Source organism: Mustelus asterias, chromosome 12, assembly GCF_964213995.1.
Source record: "Mustelus asterias chromosome 12, sMusAst1.hap1.1, whole genome shotgun sequence".
NCBI lineage: Eukaryota > Metazoa > Chordata > Chondrichthyes > Carcharhiniformes > Triakidae > Mustelus > Mustelus asterias.
The window spans coordinates 12,076,359-12,098,821 of record NC_135812.1 but is presented as its reverse complement, the minus strand read 5'-3'; the positions used below and the strand labels follow the sequence as shown (position 1 = coordinate 12,098,821).

Sequence of the window (22,463 nt, the reverse complement as noted above, 5' to 3'; positions counted from 1 at the left end):
GAGGAAACCCACGCAGACACGGGGAGAACATGCAGCTTCCGCACAGTGACCCAAGCCGGGAATCGAACCTAGGTCCCTGGCGTTGTGAGGCAGCAGTGCTAACCACTGGGCCACCGTGCCATGGTGTGGAAGCAGGAGGAGGAAGCTATTACAAGTTTAATTTAATGAATTAAATAAATCTGGGATAAAAAAGCTAACAACAGTAATGGTGACCACAAAACTACTTCATGGCTGTAAAAATCCTTCTGGATCACCCATGTAGGGAAGGTAATCTCCTGCCCTTCCCCAGTCTGACCTAAATGTGACCCCAATTTGTAACCACTCACTGAAGTGGCAAATCACTCAGCTGTCTCCACGAAGAAAGTTCAAGCACCACCTTCTCAAGGGCAGTTAGGAATGGGCAATGAAGGTTGGTCTTGCCAATCCAAGAAAAGAACCGTACCCTCCTGTCCTGCTGCCCAGGCATGGTTCTGGATTTGCCCTCTGTGATGACTTCAGTCAGGCTAATGAGGTTGGCCTGCTAAAGTATGAACTCCCTGATGAGCCCTAACACAAAATGATGTCCCTGATGAGTCCTAATTGATGGTCCAATCAGGGAGCCTCATGTTCCCTATTTAAAGTAGGTGTGTCAGTCTCTTTGCCTGCTGAAGCAGGAAGCAACCGAGAGTGAGAGCTCAGTTGTATAGTATTCTCTTGAAAATGAAGAAACCTTGGCGACGGGACCTTCGCCTCTGTGGAGTTATTACACCTTCCCAATCCTGTAAAGTGTCGTGTCTATCTCTGGAAAGTTCCGGGATTTTCTTTATTGGTTAAAGGCCGTGGCTTACCAAGGTGTTCCTTGCAGCTTGTGTGTGTGTGGGATCCATCGCTTCAACTGACATTGGTTTATCCGCAAGCAGAAGTGGTATTAAATCAAAAATATAAAATCCTCTTTCAACTTAGTAACTAGCAAAGTAATCGGAAATTTCCAGGGCTATAATGTGTTATTTATCTGACTGCCCATGTTTCCACTAATATAGACACGCGTTACACAGATTTCTAATCGTGTTGACTCTTACTCCAAGCGCGGGCCGTTTGGACGGGGAATCCTGGTGTCCGTGTGCTCCATGGATACGATGCCTTTGGACCAGTTCATCTGCCGAGGGGTCAGTCCAGTAGTGGTCAGCAGTCTTTAGCTTTGTGTACTCTAATGCACAGGGACCAACTGCAACAGGGAACATAAAATCAAACTTCATTTCCACTGAGGTTCAAACAAGATTAACACAAATAAATCAGCATACAAGCATAAATTAATTATCCCACTATAAATCCTGGCATTTGACTCATCTACGTTCGTGCTGTACCACTTGAATTGTGTTCATCCCTGTCCCAGAGCTGCTCCAGGTTGTGACTGGGTCTCACTTACTGTAACACACAAGTTAGGGTTTCTGTTCACACATTCTGCTGGGACATTGCAACATTCATCGCTGCGTTGGCCAGTTTTTACAAAGGGAAAGATTAATGTTTTTTTTTACTAGCGTCACAAGTAAACTTACATTAACACTGCAATGAAATTACTGTGAAAATCCCCCAGTCGTCACCTCACTATAAGAAGGATGTGGAGACACTGGAAAGAGTGCAAAGGAGATTTACCAGGATGCTGCCTGGTTTGGAGGGTAGGTCTTATGAGGAAAGGTTGAGGGAGCTAGGGCTTTTCTCTTTGGAGCGGAGGAGGTTGAGAGGAGACTTGATAGAGGTTTATAAGATGATGAGGGGGATAGATAGAGTGAACGTTCAAAGACTATTTCCTCGGGTGAATGGAATGGTAACTAGGGGGCATAACTATAGGGTTCATGGTGGGAGATATAGGAAGGATGTCCGAGGTAGGTTTTTTACTCAGAGAGTGGTTGGGGTGTGGAATGGACTGCCTGCAGGGATAGTGGAGTCAGAAACTTTAGGAACATTTAAGAAGCTATTGGATAGGCACATGGAGTACTTCGGGATGATAGGGAGGAAAAAGCTTGATTTGGGTTTTAGACAAAGCTCGGCACAACATCGTGGGCCAAAGGGCCTGTTCTGTGCTGTACTGTTCTATGTTCTATGTTCTATCACACTCCGGCGCCTGTTTGGGTACACTGAGGGAGAATTTAGCATGGCCAATGCTAACCAGCACATCTTTCGGAGGAAACCGGAACACCCGGAGGAAACCGACGCAGACAGGGGGAGAACGTGCAGACTCTGCACAGACAGTGACCCAAACCGGGAACTGAACCCGGATCCCTGACACTGTGAGGCAACAGTGCTAACTACTGGCCCATGTGCCACCCTGGCTTTATGCACAGAGGGGAACTCACATTATTGCCATCTAACATTCCGGAACTAAGGGTGCAAAAATCAGATTGAAGTTCAACAAAGTTTTGGTCATCTTGGCATGAGATTGGCATTGGATGAGAGGCTTAGGATCAGTCATTATCTATTGTTTCGGTTGAGAAAAAATATGTGGGCAAAATAACTTTAAGAAAAATAGCAAAGATCTCCAAGTGTGAAACAAAATAACGTAAACAGATTAAAATAATAATGCTTTACTAATTTGGGAGCACAATCAATAGTCACTCGCTGTGCATCACATTCCAAGGCAAGGTGTTGTTCACTCACTAGGTACACACAGAACTCAGTGGCAGGATGTCTCCTGTACACTTGTGAAAATGATGCTCAGGATACAGAGCTCATAAGCTACAGCTTTTCCACACACAAAACCGCTGCTACTCACTATTGGTGAGTAACTCCACAATGGTGGCACAGTGGTTAGCACTGCTGCCTAACAGCACAAGGAACCCAGGTTCAATTCCTGGCTTGGGTCACTGTCTGTGCGCAGCCTGCATGTTCTCCCCGTGTCTACATGGGTTTCCTCCGGGTGCTCTGGTTTCCTCACACACTCCGAAAGGTGTGCTGGTTAGGTGCATTACAAAGGTCGTGAATGAAGCCCAGTCCATCACTCAAACCAGCCTCCCATCCATTGACTCTGTCGACACTTCCCGCTGCCTCGGCAAAGCAGCCAGCATAATTAAGGACCCCACGCACCCGGACATTCTCTCTTCCACCTTCTTCCGTCGGGAAAAAGATACAAAAGTCTGAGATCACGTACCAACCGACTCAAAAACAGCTTCTTCCCTGCTGCAGTCAGACTTTTGAATGGACCTACCTCACACTAAGTTGATCTTTCTCTACACCCTAGCTATGACTGTAACACTACATTCTGCACCCTCTTCTTTCCTTCTCTATGAACGGTATGCTTTGTCTGTATAGCGCGCAAGAAACAATACTTTTCAATGTATACTAATGCATGTGACAATAATAAATCAAATCAAATCAAAATGCTAAAATTCTCCCTCAGTGTACCCAAACAGGTGCTGGAGTGTGGCGACTAGGGTATTTTCACAGTAACTTCATTGCAGTGTTAATGTATGGTGTGGAGATGCCAGTGTTGGACTGGGGTGGACACAGCAAGAAGTTAATGTAAGCCTACTTGTGACACTAAGATTTAAAAAAAGCTGCATGTTGGGTATGGAAATAGAGAACGCTACCTCTTTATTCTGTTCCCTTGGGAACACACAAGCAGGGAACACATGATGGTGTTTTTTTAATAACTTAGTGAGATTATTCCATAAATACGCTGAGCGGTCCAGGTGGGCTGTTACAGAGTTAACTGATCTCAGCGGGTTATGCAGCTGCAAAGATGCTGCTACTGTCTCTTGTCTTACGCTATTTCTAAGACACCTATGGTGCTGTTACGTATGCCCCGATGGACTAAGGGTGCATAAAGAATCACGAGGTAGGCTTGGTAACTTGAACACTGGGAGCTCTTTCTTGAAGGTGGACACTGATTCACAGTCAGGTCTAAGACTGCCCAGCAGGGTCCCACAGAGGGAGGAGCTAATTGCCCAGGGGTCACCTGACCTGCACTCTTAAAGGGGCAGTTCACACCCCAAACCCCAACATACAATATATACAAGAACATAAGAATTAAGAGCAGGAGTAGGCCATCTGGCCCCTCGAGCCTGCTCCGCCATTCAGTAAGATCATAGCTGATCTTTTTGTGGACTCAGCTCCACTTACCCGCCCCCTCACCATAACCCTTAATTCCTTTACTGTTCAAAAATTTATCTATCCCTGCCTTTAAAACATTCAATGAGGTAGCCTCAACTGCTTCATTGGGCAGGGAATTCCACAGATTCACAATGCTTTGTGTGAAGAAGTTCCTCCTCAACTCAGTCCTAAATCTGCTTCCCCTTATTTTGAGGCCATGCTCCCTAGTTCTAGTTTCACCTGCCAGTGGAAACAACTTTCCTGCTTCTATCTTGTCTATTCCCTTCATAATCTTATATGTTTCTATAAGATCTCCCCTCATTCTTCTGACTTCCAATGAGTATAGCCCCAGTCTACTCAGTCTCTCCTCATAAGCCAACCCTCTCAACTCAATCAACCTAGTGAATCTCCTCTGCACCTCCTCCAGTGCCAGTATATCCTTTCTCAAGTAAGGAGATGAAAACTGTACACAGTCCTCCAGGTGTGGCCTCACCAGCACCTTATACAGCTGCAACATAACCTCGCTGTTTTTAAACTCCATCCCTCTAGCAATGAAGGACAAAATTCCATTTGCCTTCTTAATTACCTGCTGCACCTGCAAACCAACTCCTTGTGATTCACACATATATCACAGGTACCATGACTGTTCTTTGCCTGAGGTATGAAGCTTTGTGACTGTTGTCAACTCCATGCATAGGTAGCACAAGTTATCAAGTCAAGGATATGAACCCTGGCTAATTTCTTTGTCTTGCCTGCCTCCCCCCCTCTGCCCAAAGGCAATGAAGCCACTTGCACCGCCCCAGCCAGTAATTCCCCCTCTCCAGCCAAATCAGATCAGCTAAGCCGTCTACGCACCCTTTCACCCTGCATGGCACAGGGTGACACACCTCACACCTACCCAGCGGGGGACTGAGGAAGCAGCTGGTAAGGATTTTTCCTAATTGTACACTAATTTCTAATTTTCAAAAGTAAAACTCTCTCCCATCTTTACATCATTATCAAACGTTTAGGAGAATCTTAATTCAGAATCCTTACCCAGCAGCGAGGCGAGGATCGGTCCACAGACGGGATCGGACATCAGAGCTTGTTTCTCGTAGTATTTACTGGAAGGGGTAAAATGATACAACAGTATTTACATTCCAGGAGTACGGACAGCAACGCATTCGAGACAGAAAGACCGAGAAGCTGGATCGGCCCAAATCCCAGTGCAGCACACGCTGTGAGCGTCCAAACTTAGAATCAGAATCCCTACAGTGCAAGAGAAGGAGGCCATTCAGCCCATTGAGCCTGCACCAATCCCACCCAGGCCCCGCCCCACAGCCCCCTGCATTTACCCTTTGATACCAAGGGGCAATTTAGCACGGCCAATCCACCGTTATAACCTGCACATTTTCGGACTGTGGGAGGAAACCGGAGCACCCAGAGGAAAACCTCGCAGACACGGGGAGAACATGCAGACTCTACACAGACAGTGACCCAAGCCAGGAATCGAACCCGGGTCCCCGGTGCTGCGGGACAGCAGTGCTAACCACTGTGTCACCGTGCCGCCCTAATGTGAGGTTATTCACTTTGGAAGCAAAAACAAGAAAGCAGATTACGACCTGAATGGCTGTAAATTGGGAGAGGGGAGTGTGCAGCGGGACCTGGGTGTCCTTGTGCACCAGTCGCTGAAGGTAAGCACTCAGGTGCAGCAGGTGGTAAAGAAGGCAAATGGCATGTTGGCCTTCATTGCGAGAGGTTTCGAGTACAGGAGCAGGGATGTGTTGTTGCAATTAGTAAGAGTTTTAACAACACCAGGTTAAAGTCCAACAGGTTTATTTGGTAGCAAATACCATTAGCTTTCGGAGCGCTGCTCCACATCATTGTTGCAATTATACAGGGCCTTGGTGAGGCTACACCTAGAATATTATGTGCAGTTTTGGTCTCCTTTTCTGAGGAAGGATGTTCTTGCTCTCGAGGGAGCGCAGCAAAGGTTTACCAGGCTGATTCCGGGGATGGCGGGACTGATGTATGAGGAGAGATTGATTGGGTTGGATTGTTTTCGCTGGAGTTCAGATGAATGAGGGGGGATCTCATAGAGACTTATAAAATTCTAACAGGACTAGACAGGGTAGATGCAGGGAGGATGTTCCCGAAGGTGGGGGAGTTCAGAACCAGGGGTCACAGTCTGAGGATTCGGGGTAGGCCATTTAGGACAGAGGTGAGGAGATATTTTTTCACCCAAAGAGTGGTGAGCCTGTGGAATTCATTACCACAGGAAGTAGTTGATGCCAAAACATTGAATGTATTCAAAAGGTGGCTGGATATAGCACTTGGGGTGAATGGGATCAAAGGTTATGGGGAGAAAGCAGGATTAGGCTATTGAATTGGATGATCAGCCATGATTGTGATGAATCGCGGAGCAGGCTCGAAGGGCCAAATGGCCTCCTCCTGCTCCTATCTTCTATGTTTCTATGATATCAAACTTCCCAAGTGGAGCCTTCAGCTGAACATCTGAAATTCTGTAGAAGGGTCACTTAGACAATGAAGGCATCTCTGTATCCTTGTGGATGGTTCCTGGCTCCCATGCAGACTGGGAGCATTTAGTGAGCTTCTTCACCAGGCACTGATTTCCAGTCTTGTAGGACTCCTCTACACGGCGTAGCCGAGATCCAGCTGAGTGTAGGCCAGGCAAATATTAGGTCAATACAACCAGACTATTTGTCCCATCTCCGTGTGGCTGGTAACAGTAACTAGCAATTGACTGGAGCAGCTCATCTGCTTAAGCCTAAAGAATTGGGGCTGGGTGAGTGGTACCTTGTTGCAGGGGAGAATAGGACCAAGAGGGGCACAAGAGAAGTAAATAAAGTGAAAATACTGGGAGACTAGTGGGCCATTAGAACAGGATTTGATTATTCTCAGCCTTCAAGTACAAATAAAACCTGGTGCTAGATATTTGTGAATTGTGTCCTGTCTCGGGCAGTACGGTGGCGCAGCGGTTAGCACTGCTGCCTCACAGTGCCAGAGACCCGGGTTTGATTCCCGATTTGGGTCACTGTCTGATGTGGAGTTTGCACATTCTCCCCGTGTCTACGTGGGTTTCCTCCGGGTGCTCCGGTTTCCTCCCACAGTCCAAAAATGTGTGGGTTAGGTGGATTGGCCATACTAAATTGCCCCTTAGTATCAGGGGGATTAGTAGGATAAATATGTGGGGTTTACAGGGATGGGGCTTGGATGGGGTTGATGTTCGTGCAGGCTTGATGGGCCGAATGGCCTCCTCTTGCACTGTAGGGATTCTATTCTATTCTATAAATAGGTTTCCATGGTATTAATGGCCTCTATTTCTGGTTCCTTTTCCTCAGGCTTTTTTATAAAAGTGGGAGAGATAAATATCTGGTTGGGAATGAGTTAGAAATGATTAAATATTCTTCAGGAACGAACAGTCCAGGGCAAATTTTGTATGGATAACAGGCTGGCATGAATTAGTGCAGAATCATAGAATCCCTACAGTGCAGAAGGAGGCCATTCAGCCCATCAAGTCTGCACTGACCACAATCCCACCCAGGCCTTATCCCCTTAATCCCACGTATTTACTCTGCTATTCCCCCTGACAATTTACCTTGACCAATCAACCTAACCTGCACATCTTTGGACTGTGGGAGGAAACCGGAGCACCCGGAGGAAACCCATGCAGACACGGGGAGAATGTGCAAACTCCGCACAGACAGTGACCCAAGGCCGGAATTGAACCCGAGTCCCTGGTGCTGTGAGGCAGCAGTGCTAACCACTGTGCCATCGTGCCGCCAAAGATGGAATAATATTTACTGGATCAGGAATGGGGCATGAGGCGGGGATATGAATGTAGGAGGTTGAATGGGTGTGGTACGGCCCAGGGCATTGGGTGGGCGGGGAAGGAGGTGGCGGGGGGGGGGGTGTGAGCTGTGTATGGTCTGGGGAAGAAACAAGCTTGAAGGGATGAGTAATCTTTTCCCAAATTGTGCTTATGTTCTTGTGAAGAGATTTTGAGGGTGAAGGTGGCAGATGGGAAGGAACTGGGTTCCTGCCCAGGATTATCTACATATTAGCTTCCTGTGCTATTGTGGGGAGGCACCAACTGGAACACACAATGTTTTCCTACAGGGAGGTAGGGAACATCAAAATGGATATACCTCATGCCACTAACAAAACCCACCCAGACCCATCGCTCAACCCAAAATGGTCAATGGTTAAGTGGACCCCAATAAGGGAGGAAAATGAATGGGGAAAAGGAATATCAACTTCAAGAACAACGCGAAAAGAATACACTTCCATCTAATACACATGAAGAAGCCTAAAGTGCAACTACTAACACAAAAAGCACTTTACCCACTTATAAACCAAAATACATAATATTCACATTTCTGATATTTAAATAACTCTTGATACATCCCAATCTAATTAACCTTTGGCAAGTCCTGGTTCTTTTAAAATTGAATTTTGTTTCTAAAATATTAATTCAGAAGAATAATTTGATTTTCAATTAGTTTTAATTGACTTTGGCCTTCGCACTCTTTTGGCTTTAGAATCCGCAAAAACATTCAATTGTTTGGCAGTGATCCAAAATTAATTTGCGTGGAAACTTAATTCCAGACCATAAAGAAGAGTTTCACTGGATACTTGGAGCTTTGAGCTTCTGATTGGTCTATACAGACTATGATTCCAGCCTGTGGAAAATAAGAACAAAGGATAAAGAACAGTACAGCATAGGAACAGGCCCTTCGGCCCACCAAGTCTGTGCTGACAAAGATGCCTCTCTAATCTTATACTTTCTTGCCTCTACGTGGTCCATATCCCTCTATTCCCTGATTATTCACGTATCCATCCAGATGCCTCTTGAACGTTGTTATAGGATCTGCTTCCACCACCTCCTCCGACAGCGCATTCCAGGCAATCCCCACCCTCTGTGAAAGACTTGGCCCTTACATCTCTTCTAAACTTTCCCCCTCTCACCTTCAACCTATACCCCCGAGTAATTGGCCCTTCAACCCTGGGGAAAAGACTCTGATTATCCACTCTGTCATAATCTTGTAAACCTCTATCAGGTCCTCCCTCATCCTCCGACGCTTCAATGAAAACAATCCAAGTTTGTTCAACCTTTCTTCATAGTCCATATCCTCCAAACAGGCAACATCCTGGTAAATCTCTTCTGCACCCTTTCCAATGCATCAACATCCTTCCGGTGGTGTGGCGACCAGAATTGTGCACAATATTCCAAATGCGGCCTAACCAAAGTCTTATACAGCTGCAACATGATTTTCCAATTCCTGTACTCAATGCCCTGACTGATGAAGGCCAGCATGCCATATGCCTTCTTGACCACCTTGTCCACCTGAGTTGCCACATTCAGGGAACTGTGGATCAGCACGCCTAGATCTCTCTGAATGCTAATATTTCTAAGGGCTCTAACATTTACTGTATACTTTCCTCTTGCAGTAGACCTTCCAAATCGCAACACTTCACATTTGTCCGGGTTAAGTTCCATCTGCCATCTTTCATCCCTGGTCTCCAGCCAATTTATATCCTGCTCCATCATCTGACAATCCTCCTCACTATCTGCTACTCCCCCAATTTTTGTATTATCTGCAAATTTACTAATCAGACCACCTACATTTTCCTCCAAATCATTTAGATATATTACAAACAACAGAGGCCCCAGCACTGATCCTTGTGGAACACCGCTTGTCACAGACCTCCAGTTAGAGAAGTACCCTTCCACTGCTATTCTCTGCTTTCTATGCCCAAGCCAGTTTTGTATCCATCTTACCAGCTCACCTCGGATCCCATATGACTTCACCTTCTGTATCAGCCTGCCATGAGGAACCTTGTCGAAGGCTTTACTAAAGTCCATGTCTCCAACATCCACTGCCGTGCCCTGGTCAATTTTTCTTGTAACTTCCTCAAAGAATTCAATGAAGTTTGTGAGACACGACCTCCCCTTCACAAAATCATGCTGCCTATCGCCTTCCAGGTGTGAGTGCATCCTGTCCCTAAGAATCTTCTCTAATAATTTCCACGCCACTGATGGAAGGCTCACAGGCCTGTAATTTCCTGGATTGTCTTTTCTGTCCTTCTTACACAGAGGAACAATGTTAGCTACTCTCTAATCCACCGGTACCTCACCTACGGCTAACGAGGATACAAAGATTTTGGCCAAGGCCTCAGCAATTTCTTCCCTTACCTCTCTCTGTATTCTGGGATAGACCCTATCTGGCCCTGGGGACTTGGCCACCTTAATGTTTTTCAAAACCTCCAATACCTCCTCCCTTTTTATCTCAACATGTCCTAGAATGTCAACATCCTCCTTTCTACTCTCACCATCCATCACATCCTTCTCCTTTGTGATACTGATGCAAAGTACTCGTTAAGGACCTCACCCACCTCATCTGGCTCCACACACAAATTCCCTCCACTGTCCTTGAGTGGATCCACCCTTTCCTTATCTACCCTCTTCCTCCTTGTATACCCATAAAAAGCCTTGGAATTCTCCTTAATCCTGCCTGCCAAGGACATTTCAACGCCCCTTTTTGCCCTTCTAAGTCCCTGTTTAAGCTCTTTCCTGCTATCTTTGTATTCCTCAAGAGCCTTATCCATTTTCAATTTCCTGAAGTTTATGTATGCCTCCTTCTTCTTTTTCACTAAGCTCACAATCTCTCTCGTCATCCAGGGTTCCCAAATCTTGCCATCTTTATCCTTCATTTTTACAGGGACATACTTGTCCTGAATTGTTAACAATTGACTTTTAAAAGACTCCCACATATCAGATATGGATTTATTCTCAAACAGCCGCATTCCCTAGTTCCTGCCTAATACTGTCATAGTTAGTCTTCCCTCAGTTTAGTACTTTCACTCTGGGACTACTTCTATCCTTTTCTATAAGTATCTTGAAACTTATAGAATTGTGAACACTGTTCCCAAAATGGTCCTCCACTGAGACATCAATCACTTGTCCGGGCTCGTTTCCCAGAACCAGGTCTAAGATAGCCCCTGGCCAAGTTGGACTATCTACATATTGCCTCAAGAAGCACTCTTGGACACACTGAACAAACTCTGCCCTGTCAAAGCCCCTGGCACTAAAGGAATCCCAGTCTATATTAGGGAAGTTAAAATTGCCCATCACAACAACCCTGTTGTTTTTACATTTTGCTATAATCTGCTGACTTATCAGTTCCTCTACTTCACGCTGGCTGTTGGAAGGTCCGTAGTACAACCTCGACAGTGTGATTACACCGCTCCTGTCCCTGAGTTCTACCATTTAGCCTCACTGCATGATCCCACCAAGGTGTCCTCCCTCTGTATAGCTGTGACATTCTCCCTAATCAGTAAAGCAACACTCCCACCTCTATTGTCACCTTCTCTACCTCGCTTGAAGCATCTAAATCCTAGAATGCAGGGTGTCTCCGTAATTGCCACAACATCATAATTCCATGTAATCCAAGCTTTAAGTTCATCCGCCTGACCTGTCACACTCCTTGCGTTAAAGCAAACACACCTCTGACCATCTGTCCTGTCATGTTTTGTACACTCTCCCGGTGTTTCATTTCTCTTAGCCTTACTGGACCCTTTCACTGAGTTCTCCACAGTCACTGCACTGTGGCCCCGTTTGATTTTTGTCTGGGCCATCACCTCCCCTTTTATGCAACTGCGCTGTGATGGTGACAATGGTGGTTGTCCAAAGTTGCTGAAGCAATACATCGGCTGCTTGCACTGCCATTGGAATCCTACCTGGAGTTATCGACAATGTACTGTATGATTTTATCCAGGACCTTCTCGAACAAGGCTGTGCGCACCCATATGTGTTTGATAGCTTGAGGTGTAAGAGGTGGATTCTTGGATACTGATCCTTGCCGCTTCAGAGATTCCTGTCCATTTGACTGGGTTTTCCTGCCAATACATACGGATACATAAGAGTTCCAAACTTAAAAGGAATCAAACAGTATCTTCATTAAGAACCAATTGCTACCACGCCTTTTGAATATGTAGGTAAGTCTTTTTTAGCATATCTTCACACACTCACACACATCACATACCACACACACACCGGACACACCACACACACACACCGGACACACCACACACACACACCGGACACACCACACACACCGGACACACACACCGGACACACCACACACACCGGACACACACACCGGACACACCACACATGCACACCGGACACACCACACACACACACACACACCACACACCGGACACACCACACATGCACACCGGACACACCACACACACACACACACCACACACCACACATGCACACCGGACACACCACACACACACACACACACCACACACCGGACACACCACACATGCACACCGGACACACCACACACACACACACACACACCACACACCGGACACACACACACACACACACACCGGACACACACACCGGACACACCACACATGCACACCGGACACACCACACATGCACACCAGACACACCACACACGCACACCAGACACACCACACACGCACACCAGACACACCACACACACACACACACACACCACACACCGGACACACCACACACGCACACCGGACACACCACACACGCACACCAGACACACCACACACGCACACCAGACACACCACACACGCACACCAGACACACCACACACACACACCAGACACACCACACACACACACCGGATACACCACACACACACACCAGACACACCACACACGCACACCAGACACACCACACACACACACCAGACACACCACACACACACACCAGACACACCACACACACACACCAGACACACCACACACGCACACCGGATACACCACACACGCACACCGGATACACCACACACGCACACCGGATACACCACACACACACACCGGACACACCACACACACACACCGGATACACCACACACACACACCAGACACACCACACACGCACACCAGACACACCACACACACACACCAGACACACCACACACACACACACCAGACACACCACACACGCACACCGGATACACCACACACGCACACCAGATACACCACACACGCACACCGGATACACCACACACACACACCGGACACACCACACACACACACCGGACACACCACACACACACACCGGATACACCACACACACACACCGGATACACCACACACACCGGACACACACACCGGACACACCACACACGCACACCAGACACACCACACACACACACCAGACACACCACACACACACACCAGACACACCACACACGCACACCGGATACACCACACACGCACACCGGATACACCACACACACCCACCGGACACACCACACACACACACCGGATACACCACACACGCACACCGGATACACCACACACACACACCGGACACACCACACACACACACCGGATACACCACACACACACACCAGACACACCACACACGCACACCAGACACACCACACACACACACCAGACACACCACACACACACACACCAGACACACCACACACGCACACCGGATACACCACACACGCACACCAGACACACCACACACGCACACCGGATACACCACACACACACACCGGACACACCACACACACACACCGGACACACCACACACACACACCGGATACACCACACACACACACCGGATACACCACACACACCGGACACACACACCGGACACACCACACACGCACACCAGACACACCACACACACACACCAGACACACCACACACACACACCAGACACACCACACACGCACACCGGATACACCACACACGCACACCGGATACACCACACACGCACACCGGATACACCACACACACACACCGGACACACCACACACACACACCGGATACACCACACACGCACACCGGATACACCACACACACACACCGGACACACCACACACACACACCGGACACACCACACACACACACCGGATACACCACACACACCGGATACACCACACACACCGGACACACACACCGGACACACCACACACGCACACCGGATACACCACACACGCACACCAGACACACCACACACGCACACCAGACACACCACACACGCACACCGGATACACCACACACACACACCAGACACCACACACTTCTTTCACTTTGGTGAATAATAGGGGTGGGAGGATTTCTGGGCTGATTACCATTCCATTGCACACTCCCTCCATGGACAACAAGTCCTGGTGTTGGACTCGAACCCCGAGTTATTGGTCCAGAGGTAGGGACACTACCACTGTGCCACAAGAACCACCTGTGGATCAGCTAAAATCGCATCCTATTGTGTGAAATGATTTTATCCAATGCGTTTGCTCGCTGTTTGACAGACCGCACTTTAAAACTTTCTGTTTGTTACTATTTGCCAGAATATTTCTATCCAGGTCGGACTGGCAGATTCAAACCCTTGCAATGGAAGCGAGCACCGGACATGGCCGAGGTCTGATCCCCGGCTTATGTTACGCTGGGCATTCTCAGCTGAATATGGCCTTGAGGTCTGTGGGCACGGGATGGTGAAAAGAAGGAGCCTAAGATACAAAAATAAAATCAGAAAGGCTCATGGAATGAAAACCTGGAGCGCCTGACGTTAAAGAGGAGAAAATGTTGCTATAGCCACACGAAGCTCTGGTTAGACCACAATGTGGGAGTCAATCTAGGGATTGAGTTTAGGAGTCCGGGGATAATGATGCAGCTATATAAGATCCTCGTCAGACCCCACTTGGAGTACTGTGCTCAGTTCTGGTCGCCTCACTATAGGAAGGATGTGGAAAAGATGGAAAGGGTGCAGAGGAGATTTACAAGGATGTTGCCTGGATTGAGTGGCATGCCTTATGAGGATAGGCTGAGGGAGCTCGGCCTTTTCTCCTTGGAGAGACGTAGGATGAGAGGAGACCTAATAGAGGTATATAAGCTGTTGAGAGGCATAGATCGGGTGGATTCTCAGAGGCTTTTTCCCAGGGTGGAAATGGCTGCTATGAGAGGACACATGTTTAAGGTGCTGGGGGGTAGGTACAGGGGAAATGTTAGGGGTATGTTTTTCACACAGAGGGTGGTGGCGAGTGGAATCGGCTGCCGTCAGTGGTGGTGGAGGCAAACTCAATAGGGTCTTTTAAGAGACTCCTGGATGAGTACATGGGACTTAATAGGATGGAGGGTTATAGGTAGGCCTAAAAGGTAGGGATATGTTCGGCACAACTTGTGGGGCCGAAGGGCCTGTTTTGTGCTGTTGTTTTCTATGTTTCTATTCAGGGCATCGCATCCCAGAAACCTTCTGTTGTCCTTTGCGATGTTAGTGTACCTTTAAGAGTTTAAAAAAAAATCATGCTCACAGCCTTAGATGATGTCATTGTTGGGAGGGGGGAAAATGGTGGGCAGGTCAGGTGACAGGGATTTCATTTTCAGTTTCAGTTTGGAGCTGCAGGTTTGAGATTTCAGTTTTAGGAGAGACAGCAGGCTATAAAGATCCCAGTATCATGAGAGCCTTAGTCTATGCTGTGCTCAACCTGTTTAAAGGGTTGTTTATGGAGGCTAGTTTGATTGGGACAGCTCATATATATATTCATTAAGGGTTATACATATCGTGGGTGTTTTGGTTTTGTTTGTAATTGATAAAAGTTCTTGCTAATTTTCTTACTATATATGTTAACTATATTCTTAAATAAACTGTGTTTGGTAAAAGCTCCCCAGTGGGTCACTTGAATCATACCTGCAGTGAAACCTATCATGCTTATCCTAGCCAAATTCAAGATGCGAAACTTATGATTCAGGCGGGCTCCATACAACACTTTGGAGTTTCTGATCTGAACCATAACACTTGTTCAGCACCGATTCACCAGAGCGTTACCAGGGCTGCAAAGGTTGGATGAGGAGAAGAGATTACAAAAGTTAAGCTTGTAATCTTTGGGACGTAGAAAGGAAAGTGGTGACTTAATTGAGATCTTGGGATTTTGAAATAACTGACAGAAGGAACTTGTTCTGTTGCGGGGGAGTCTAAGACAAGAGAACATAATCCGTAAATCAGAGCCAGGCCACTGAGGAGGGAAGTTAGGAAATATGTCTTCACATAAAGGGTGTTAGAAGTATGGAACTCGCCCCCATAAAACACAGTAAACGATAGCTCAATTTTAACTGCAAGATTAGTAGAGCTTTTGCGAGACAAGGGTATCAAAGGAAATGGAGCCAAGGCAGGTGAATAGGGCGAATATACAGATCTCATCGAATGGTGGACCAGTCTCAAAGGGCTGAGTGGCCCACTTCTGGCGGCACGGTAGCACAGTGGTTAGCACTGCTGCTTCACAGCGCCAGGGTCCCGGGTTCGATTCCCGGCTCGGGTCACTGTCTGTGTGGAGTTTGCACATTCTCCTCGTGTCTGCGTGGGTTTCCTCCGGGTGCTCCGGTTTCCTCCCACAGTCCAAAGATGTGCGGGTTAGGTTAATTGGCCAGGTTAAAAAAATTGAGTCCTGGGATGCGTAGGTTAGAGGGATTAGTGGGTAAAATATGTGGGGGTAGGGCCTGGGTGGGATTGTGGTCGGTGCAGACTCGATGGGCCGAATGGCCTCCTTCTGCACTGTAGGATTTCTATGATTCTATTTCTATGATTCTATGTTCCTTTGTTCTGTTCCTGATTGCTAGCCTATACCTCCTGCTGGGCAGTGCATATGTAGACTTTGGATGGGAACAGGAACAAGTCTGGCTGTGATGCTCCCCACGCGACAGACAGACTACAGTCACTGTCTCAGAATGTAAGAGCAGGAAGGTTATGATGGAGCTGTATAAAGTGCTCATCAGGCCACTGATAGAGAACTGTGTGCTGTTCTGGTCACCACACTAGAGAGGCGGGAATCCTCACAACATTTAAGAAGCATTTAGATGAACACTTGCAATGCCATAGCATAAAAGGCTCAGGACCAAGTGTTTAAAAATAGGATTTGAGTAGATTGGTGCTTGATGGCCGACGCAGACAAGATGGGCTGTCAGGCCTCTTTCTGTGCTTTGATTTGATTCATTACTGTCACATGTATTAATATACAATGAAAAGTATTGTTTCTTGTGCACTATACAGACAAAGCATACCGTTCATAGAGAAGAAAGTGAGACAGTGTAGAATGTAGTGTTACAGTCAGAGCTAGGGTGTAGAGAAAGATCAACTTAATTCAAGGTAGGTCCATTCAAAAATCTGATGACGGCAGGGAAGAAGCTGTTCTTGAGTCACTTGGAACGTGACCTCAGACTTTTGTATCTTTTTCCTGATGGAAGAAGGTGGAAGTGAGAATGTCCAGGGTGAGTGGGGCCCTTAATTATGCTGGCTGCTTTTCCGAGGCAGCGGGAAGCGTAGACAGAGTCAATGGATGGGAGGCTGGTTTGCACGATGGATTGGGCTACATTCACGACCTTTTGTAATTTCTTGCAGAAAAACTCTGATTGATAGTGCATCAATAATCACAATCATAAATCAAGCAAAGACTAGTTTGTATGCAAGAACAAATAGGCTTTTATTAGCAAAAGACTTGGAGCACACCCATGCCGATGAACTGGTCCAGAGACTGAGGCAGGGGGTGGGGAGCAGTCACCTTTATACCTGGACCAGCGGGGGGAGAGGAGTCCCAGGCAGGGGCATGTCCAGGCATGTCACACACACACAGGCAATAAGCTAACAGTGGTTTACCACAACTATTTACTCACACAAAAAACATGGAATTAAACAGTGCTAAAACCCAGCGAGAAGCACTATTAAAGGGTGAGGATGCTAAGGGGAGAAATTCTAAACTCACGTTTCTGTCTGACTATATGATACCATGTGAGAACTACATAACATGCTGGCTGATATTAGCAAAGCTCAGCAAAATATATTCAAATACCACAATCTATCAGGGAGACCCTTAATGTTTCATCCAATTTTAATTGACTTGTGAGTTGCAAATTTGGCATCTGAATAGCCAAAAGGTTAAGTCAAAAAAATTAAGTCATAATTAGGTAACAAATGAATGAAAGAGAGGGGACATTTGTGTGCATGTTGTTCAGGAATACTGCAATAGGATGGAGAGAAACAAGGGTAAAGTCAAAGTGCCCCCTGGTCGATGTCCGTTCCAAGTGGCACTGTTCTTTGCAACACTGACCGCTCCCTAGGATAGCTAAGACATAGATAAACTAGAAAGAGTGCAATGAAGATTTACGAGGAAGTTGCCTGAGGACGAGTGGGCCTGAGTTATAGGGAGAGATTGGCCAGGCTAGGACTTTATTCCTTGGAACGTAGGAGAATGAGGGATGATCTTATTGAGGTGTATAAAATCATGAGGGGCTTAGATAGGATGAACGCACATCGTCTTTATGACAGGGAAGGGGAATTGTAAACTAGGGGGCATAGGTTTAAGGTAAGAGGGGAAAGATTTCAAAGGGACGTGAGGGGCAACTTCGTCATGCAGAGGGTGGTGCGGATATGGAATGAGCTGCCAGAGAAAGTGATTGAGGCAGGTACAATAGCAACAATTAAAAAGCATTTGGATAAGTACGTGGATGGGAAAGGATTGGAGGGATATGGGGCCAATGTGGGCAACTGGGACTAGCTGGGAGGGCACCATGGTCGGCATGGACTGGTTGGGCCGAAGGGCCTGTTTCCGTGCTCTATGACTCCAATGGTCTTTATTCCCACCTCAACAGTAATGTAAACCCCTGTAACATATCCTTCTCCAATCTCCCCATCCCGATACACACAGGTTTGGGTACTTCAGGTAGTGATGCTATTTCTTTTTCCTCGCAAAAATATACTTCATTCATAAAATATCTGAAAGAACATTTCAAAACAGCCAGCAGAGAAAGTGCAATAAATGTTCAAATTTCCTACACTGAGCTAAGCTAAATCGGACTTTGGCAGAACGCCCTTGGTTGTAGTCAGTCTTTGTCACTCAAACTGAGGGGGGTCTGACTCCCCATTCATGGATAACCTTAAATGTCCCACTTACTTATTATCCACCTGTTGTTGCAGTTCTTGAACTTTCTTACACAGATCTCCCGCTACTTGATAGGCTTTCCCAACTTTGGTGAAAAGTGCGGCTACTTTGTCACTACGGAGGAACCCAGCAGCTCGGCGCTTCAGCATGTAGAGTAGACAGGCCTCCACCACAGCTGGAACAAAGAGAAATCAGACATTTCAGTGCATTGGAACTTGCCAATTCGCAACCAGTTAAAGGGGTCATTCTCCAAGGAAGTAAAGGGCAATTTTAACCATTTCCATAATGCTGTTTTCTGTAAGGCAGTTGTGTACGGATAAGGTACGATGTAATATCTAAAGTACAGTTCTGCTGCTAAGGTGTAGCGGTGACCTACAAAATCTAACCACTGGATAAAAGCAAATTACTGCGGATGCTGGAATCTGAAACCAAAAGAGAGAAAATGCTGGAAAACCTCAGCAGGTCTGGCAGCGTCTGTAAGGAGAGAAAAGAGCTGACGTTTCGAGTCCAGGTGAACCTTTGTCAAAGCTTTGTCTGCGTGGGTTTCCTCCGGATGCTTTGACAAAGGGTCATCTGGACTCTAAACATCAGCTCTTTTCTCTCCTTACAGATGCTGCCAAATCTAACTACTATTTGGCAAACGCCAAGGCTGGGATTTATCGACCTTGCTCGGGTGAGGCTCGTAAAATCTCGCCCGAGGCCAACGGATAATTCCGTTCTGCGATCCTTGCCCGCCGGTAAAATGATGGCCTAGGTGCGATAATAGTTTGATTGCTGTTCCAGTTGTTGCCCCTCACTGGGTGAGAGAGAACAGAAAATCAAAGTCTCAGTCTGCCCTGTTCCAGAAGACAAGCCTGCATTCTTTGTATTTTAAAAAGCTGATAGCGATTGTGTGTGTGACAATGTGAACACGCTTTCCTCGTGTGACTGCAAACATATTATTTGCACGCAGAGCCATATAACCCCTACAGTGCGGAAAGAGGCCATTTGGCCCATCGTGTCTGTACCGACTCTCTGAGTGTGCAACCCACTCAGTCCCTTCCCTCCACCCTATCGCCATAATCCCGCGCATTTACCATAGCTAATCCACCTAACCTCCACATCTGTGGACATTAAGGAGCAATTTAGCATAAGAACATAAGAACTAGGAGCAGGAGTAGGCCATCTGGCCCCTCAGCCTGTTTCGCTATTCAATAAGATCATAGCTGATCTTTTCGTGGACTCAGCTCCACTTACCCACCCGCTCACCATAGCCCTGAATTCCTTTACTGTTCAAAAATTTATCTATCCTTGCCTTAAAAACATTCAGCGAGGTAGCCTCAACTGCTTCACTGGGCAGGGAATTCCACAGATTCACAACCCTTTGGGTGAAGAAGTTCCTCCTCAACTCAGTCCTAAATCAGCCCCCCCTTATTTTGAGGCCATGCCCCTTAGTTCTAGTTTCACCTGCCAGTGGAAACAACCTCCCTGCTTCTATCTGCAACCTCCCTGCTTCTGTGGCCAATCCACCTAACCTGCTCATCTTTAGACTGTGGGAGGAAACGGGAGCACCCGGAGGAAACCCATGCAGACAGAGGGGAACATGCAAACTCCACACAGACATGACTCACATGTAAGAAGATAACATACACAGACTTGCATTCGACGACCCTTTTGATTATAATTGCCTGGGGCCTTTTGTGGCATTGCTCACAGTAAACCAAGGAGATGAGAATCATAGAAGCTTCCTGCGTAGAAGAGGCCCTTCGGCCCATCAAGTCTGCACCGACACGTGAGAAACACCTGGGGTGGGGGGGGGTTCCTCCCAAAAAAATTCTAAGTGTCAAATTCACATAAAAACTGGAGTAAATCACGCTGGTTTTTTCAGTGGAAGTTTCAAAATGAATCTCCCACACTCTGCGCACTGCAGAGAGCCCTAGCGTGAAACAGTCACAAAGTCAGCGGGCGGGCCCTTTCCCCGCTGGAGAGGCCAGCAGCATAGCGCTGAGCGGGACCACAGCGCATGCCCGATCTGTCAGCGCCGAGATCGGCGATTACACAGTGGCCCTGCACTGCCAGCCCCACGACCCCTCATCACTGCCCCTCCGATCTCCCCCACGGCCCAATCGCTGCCCCCCGGCCCCAAATATGCCTGGGTCAGCCTCGGACACCCGCCAGCCCCCCTCCGATACCCCCACGGCCTGATCGCTGGCTCCCCCAAACATGCCCAGGCGAGCTTCAAACCGCCCCCCCCGCTGCCACCCCAATCACCCGATCCCCTCCAACCCGCCCACCGGCAGTCCCCAAACCCCCTGCTGCAGCCCCGACACCCCCCCTGAGCGGGCCGACCTCCCCCATCCTGTCGGCCAGCCCCGATCTCTGGCCTCCCATCCGTCTGTCCCTCAGCCCGAACGGAGGCAGGAACTCTGTGGTGCAGGAACTCTGCGGTGCATGCCAATGGAACAGACTTTGCCATTCCGCTAGCTTGTGTGAGCATCATTAAGATCTGTGGATTGTGAAAAACCTCACTGCAATTAACTTAATGATATTGCATTTGAAACTTTGCCAAGCTCCCCCGTGCTTCTCTCACTCCAGAATGATTAAAAAAACATTTAGAAGCGAAGCCAAGTATTGTTTGTTATTCAGAATATCAAAGGAGCGATTGAGTCATGCTCTGTGCTTCCTGGAAACCAAGATCATCATGCTGTGTTATTTTCTGAGCTATTGTTCTCAAAAAAAAGTTTCATCTGGAAAGATAATTTCACTTAATATTAAAAGGACTCTTCTGATTGACCCATAATTAACTCTGGACACACAGGATATTGATGTGGTTTCTTGTCTGCAATAACTTGCATGATGTTCCATTACTTATTGCCTCTAGTACTTGACAAGTATAATCTCAGTGCTTTGAAAGTGGAGGCAATTAGTGGTTTAAGCAGCCAATGTTATTTCAATGTCTATTTGTAACATCTCTCTCTGTTTGACCATTATGGACAGAGCTGGTATAGAAGACTCAACGCACACGACAACAATTCATTACACTTGTTTGTGGGCACATCATCTGGTAGTAGCCATTAAGAGAATGGGGCCATTAAGAGAGGCGGCAGCACGGTGGCGCAGTGGTTGGCACTGCTGCCTCACAGCGCCACGGCTTCGATTCCCGGCTTGGATCACTGTCTGTGCGGAGTTTGCACATTCTCCCCGTGTCTGCGTGGGTTTCCTCCGGGTGCTCCGGTTTCCTCCAAAAGACGTGCTAGTTAGGTGCATTGGCCGTGCTAAATTCTCCCTCAGTGTACCCAAACAGGCGCCGCACTGTGGCAGCTAGGTGATTTTCACAGTAACTTCATTGCAGTGTTAATGTAAGTCTACTTGTGACTCATAAATAAACTTTTTTGCTTTATGCTGCTGGCTTCCTAATATGGCTTCAAACAGAGGTCAATTTTATTTTCATTCTTTCGCAGGATGTAG

General features: G+C 47.3%; 1 protein-coding gene across 1 annotated transcript in view; it reads right to left on the bottom strand.

Annotated features, from left to right (window-relative positions):
- sgsm2 (small G protein signaling modulator 2) overlaps positions 1-22,463 on the bottom strand; it is a 225,202-nt gene that overhangs the window by 61,095 nt on the left and 141,644 nt on the right. Inside the window, exons 4-7 of the mRNA XM_078225915.1 lie at positions 19,029-19,191; positions 11,806-11,964; positions 5,101-5,168; positions 1,059-1,204 (exon numbers count right to left, since the gene is read on the bottom strand). Coding sequence (XP_078082041.1) covers positions 1,059-1,204; positions 5,101-5,168; positions 11,806-11,964; positions 19,029-19,191 — 536 coding nt within the window. The remainder of the gene's footprint in view (positions 1-1,058; positions 1,205-5,100; positions 5,169-11,805; positions 11,965-19,028; positions 19,192-22,463) is intronic.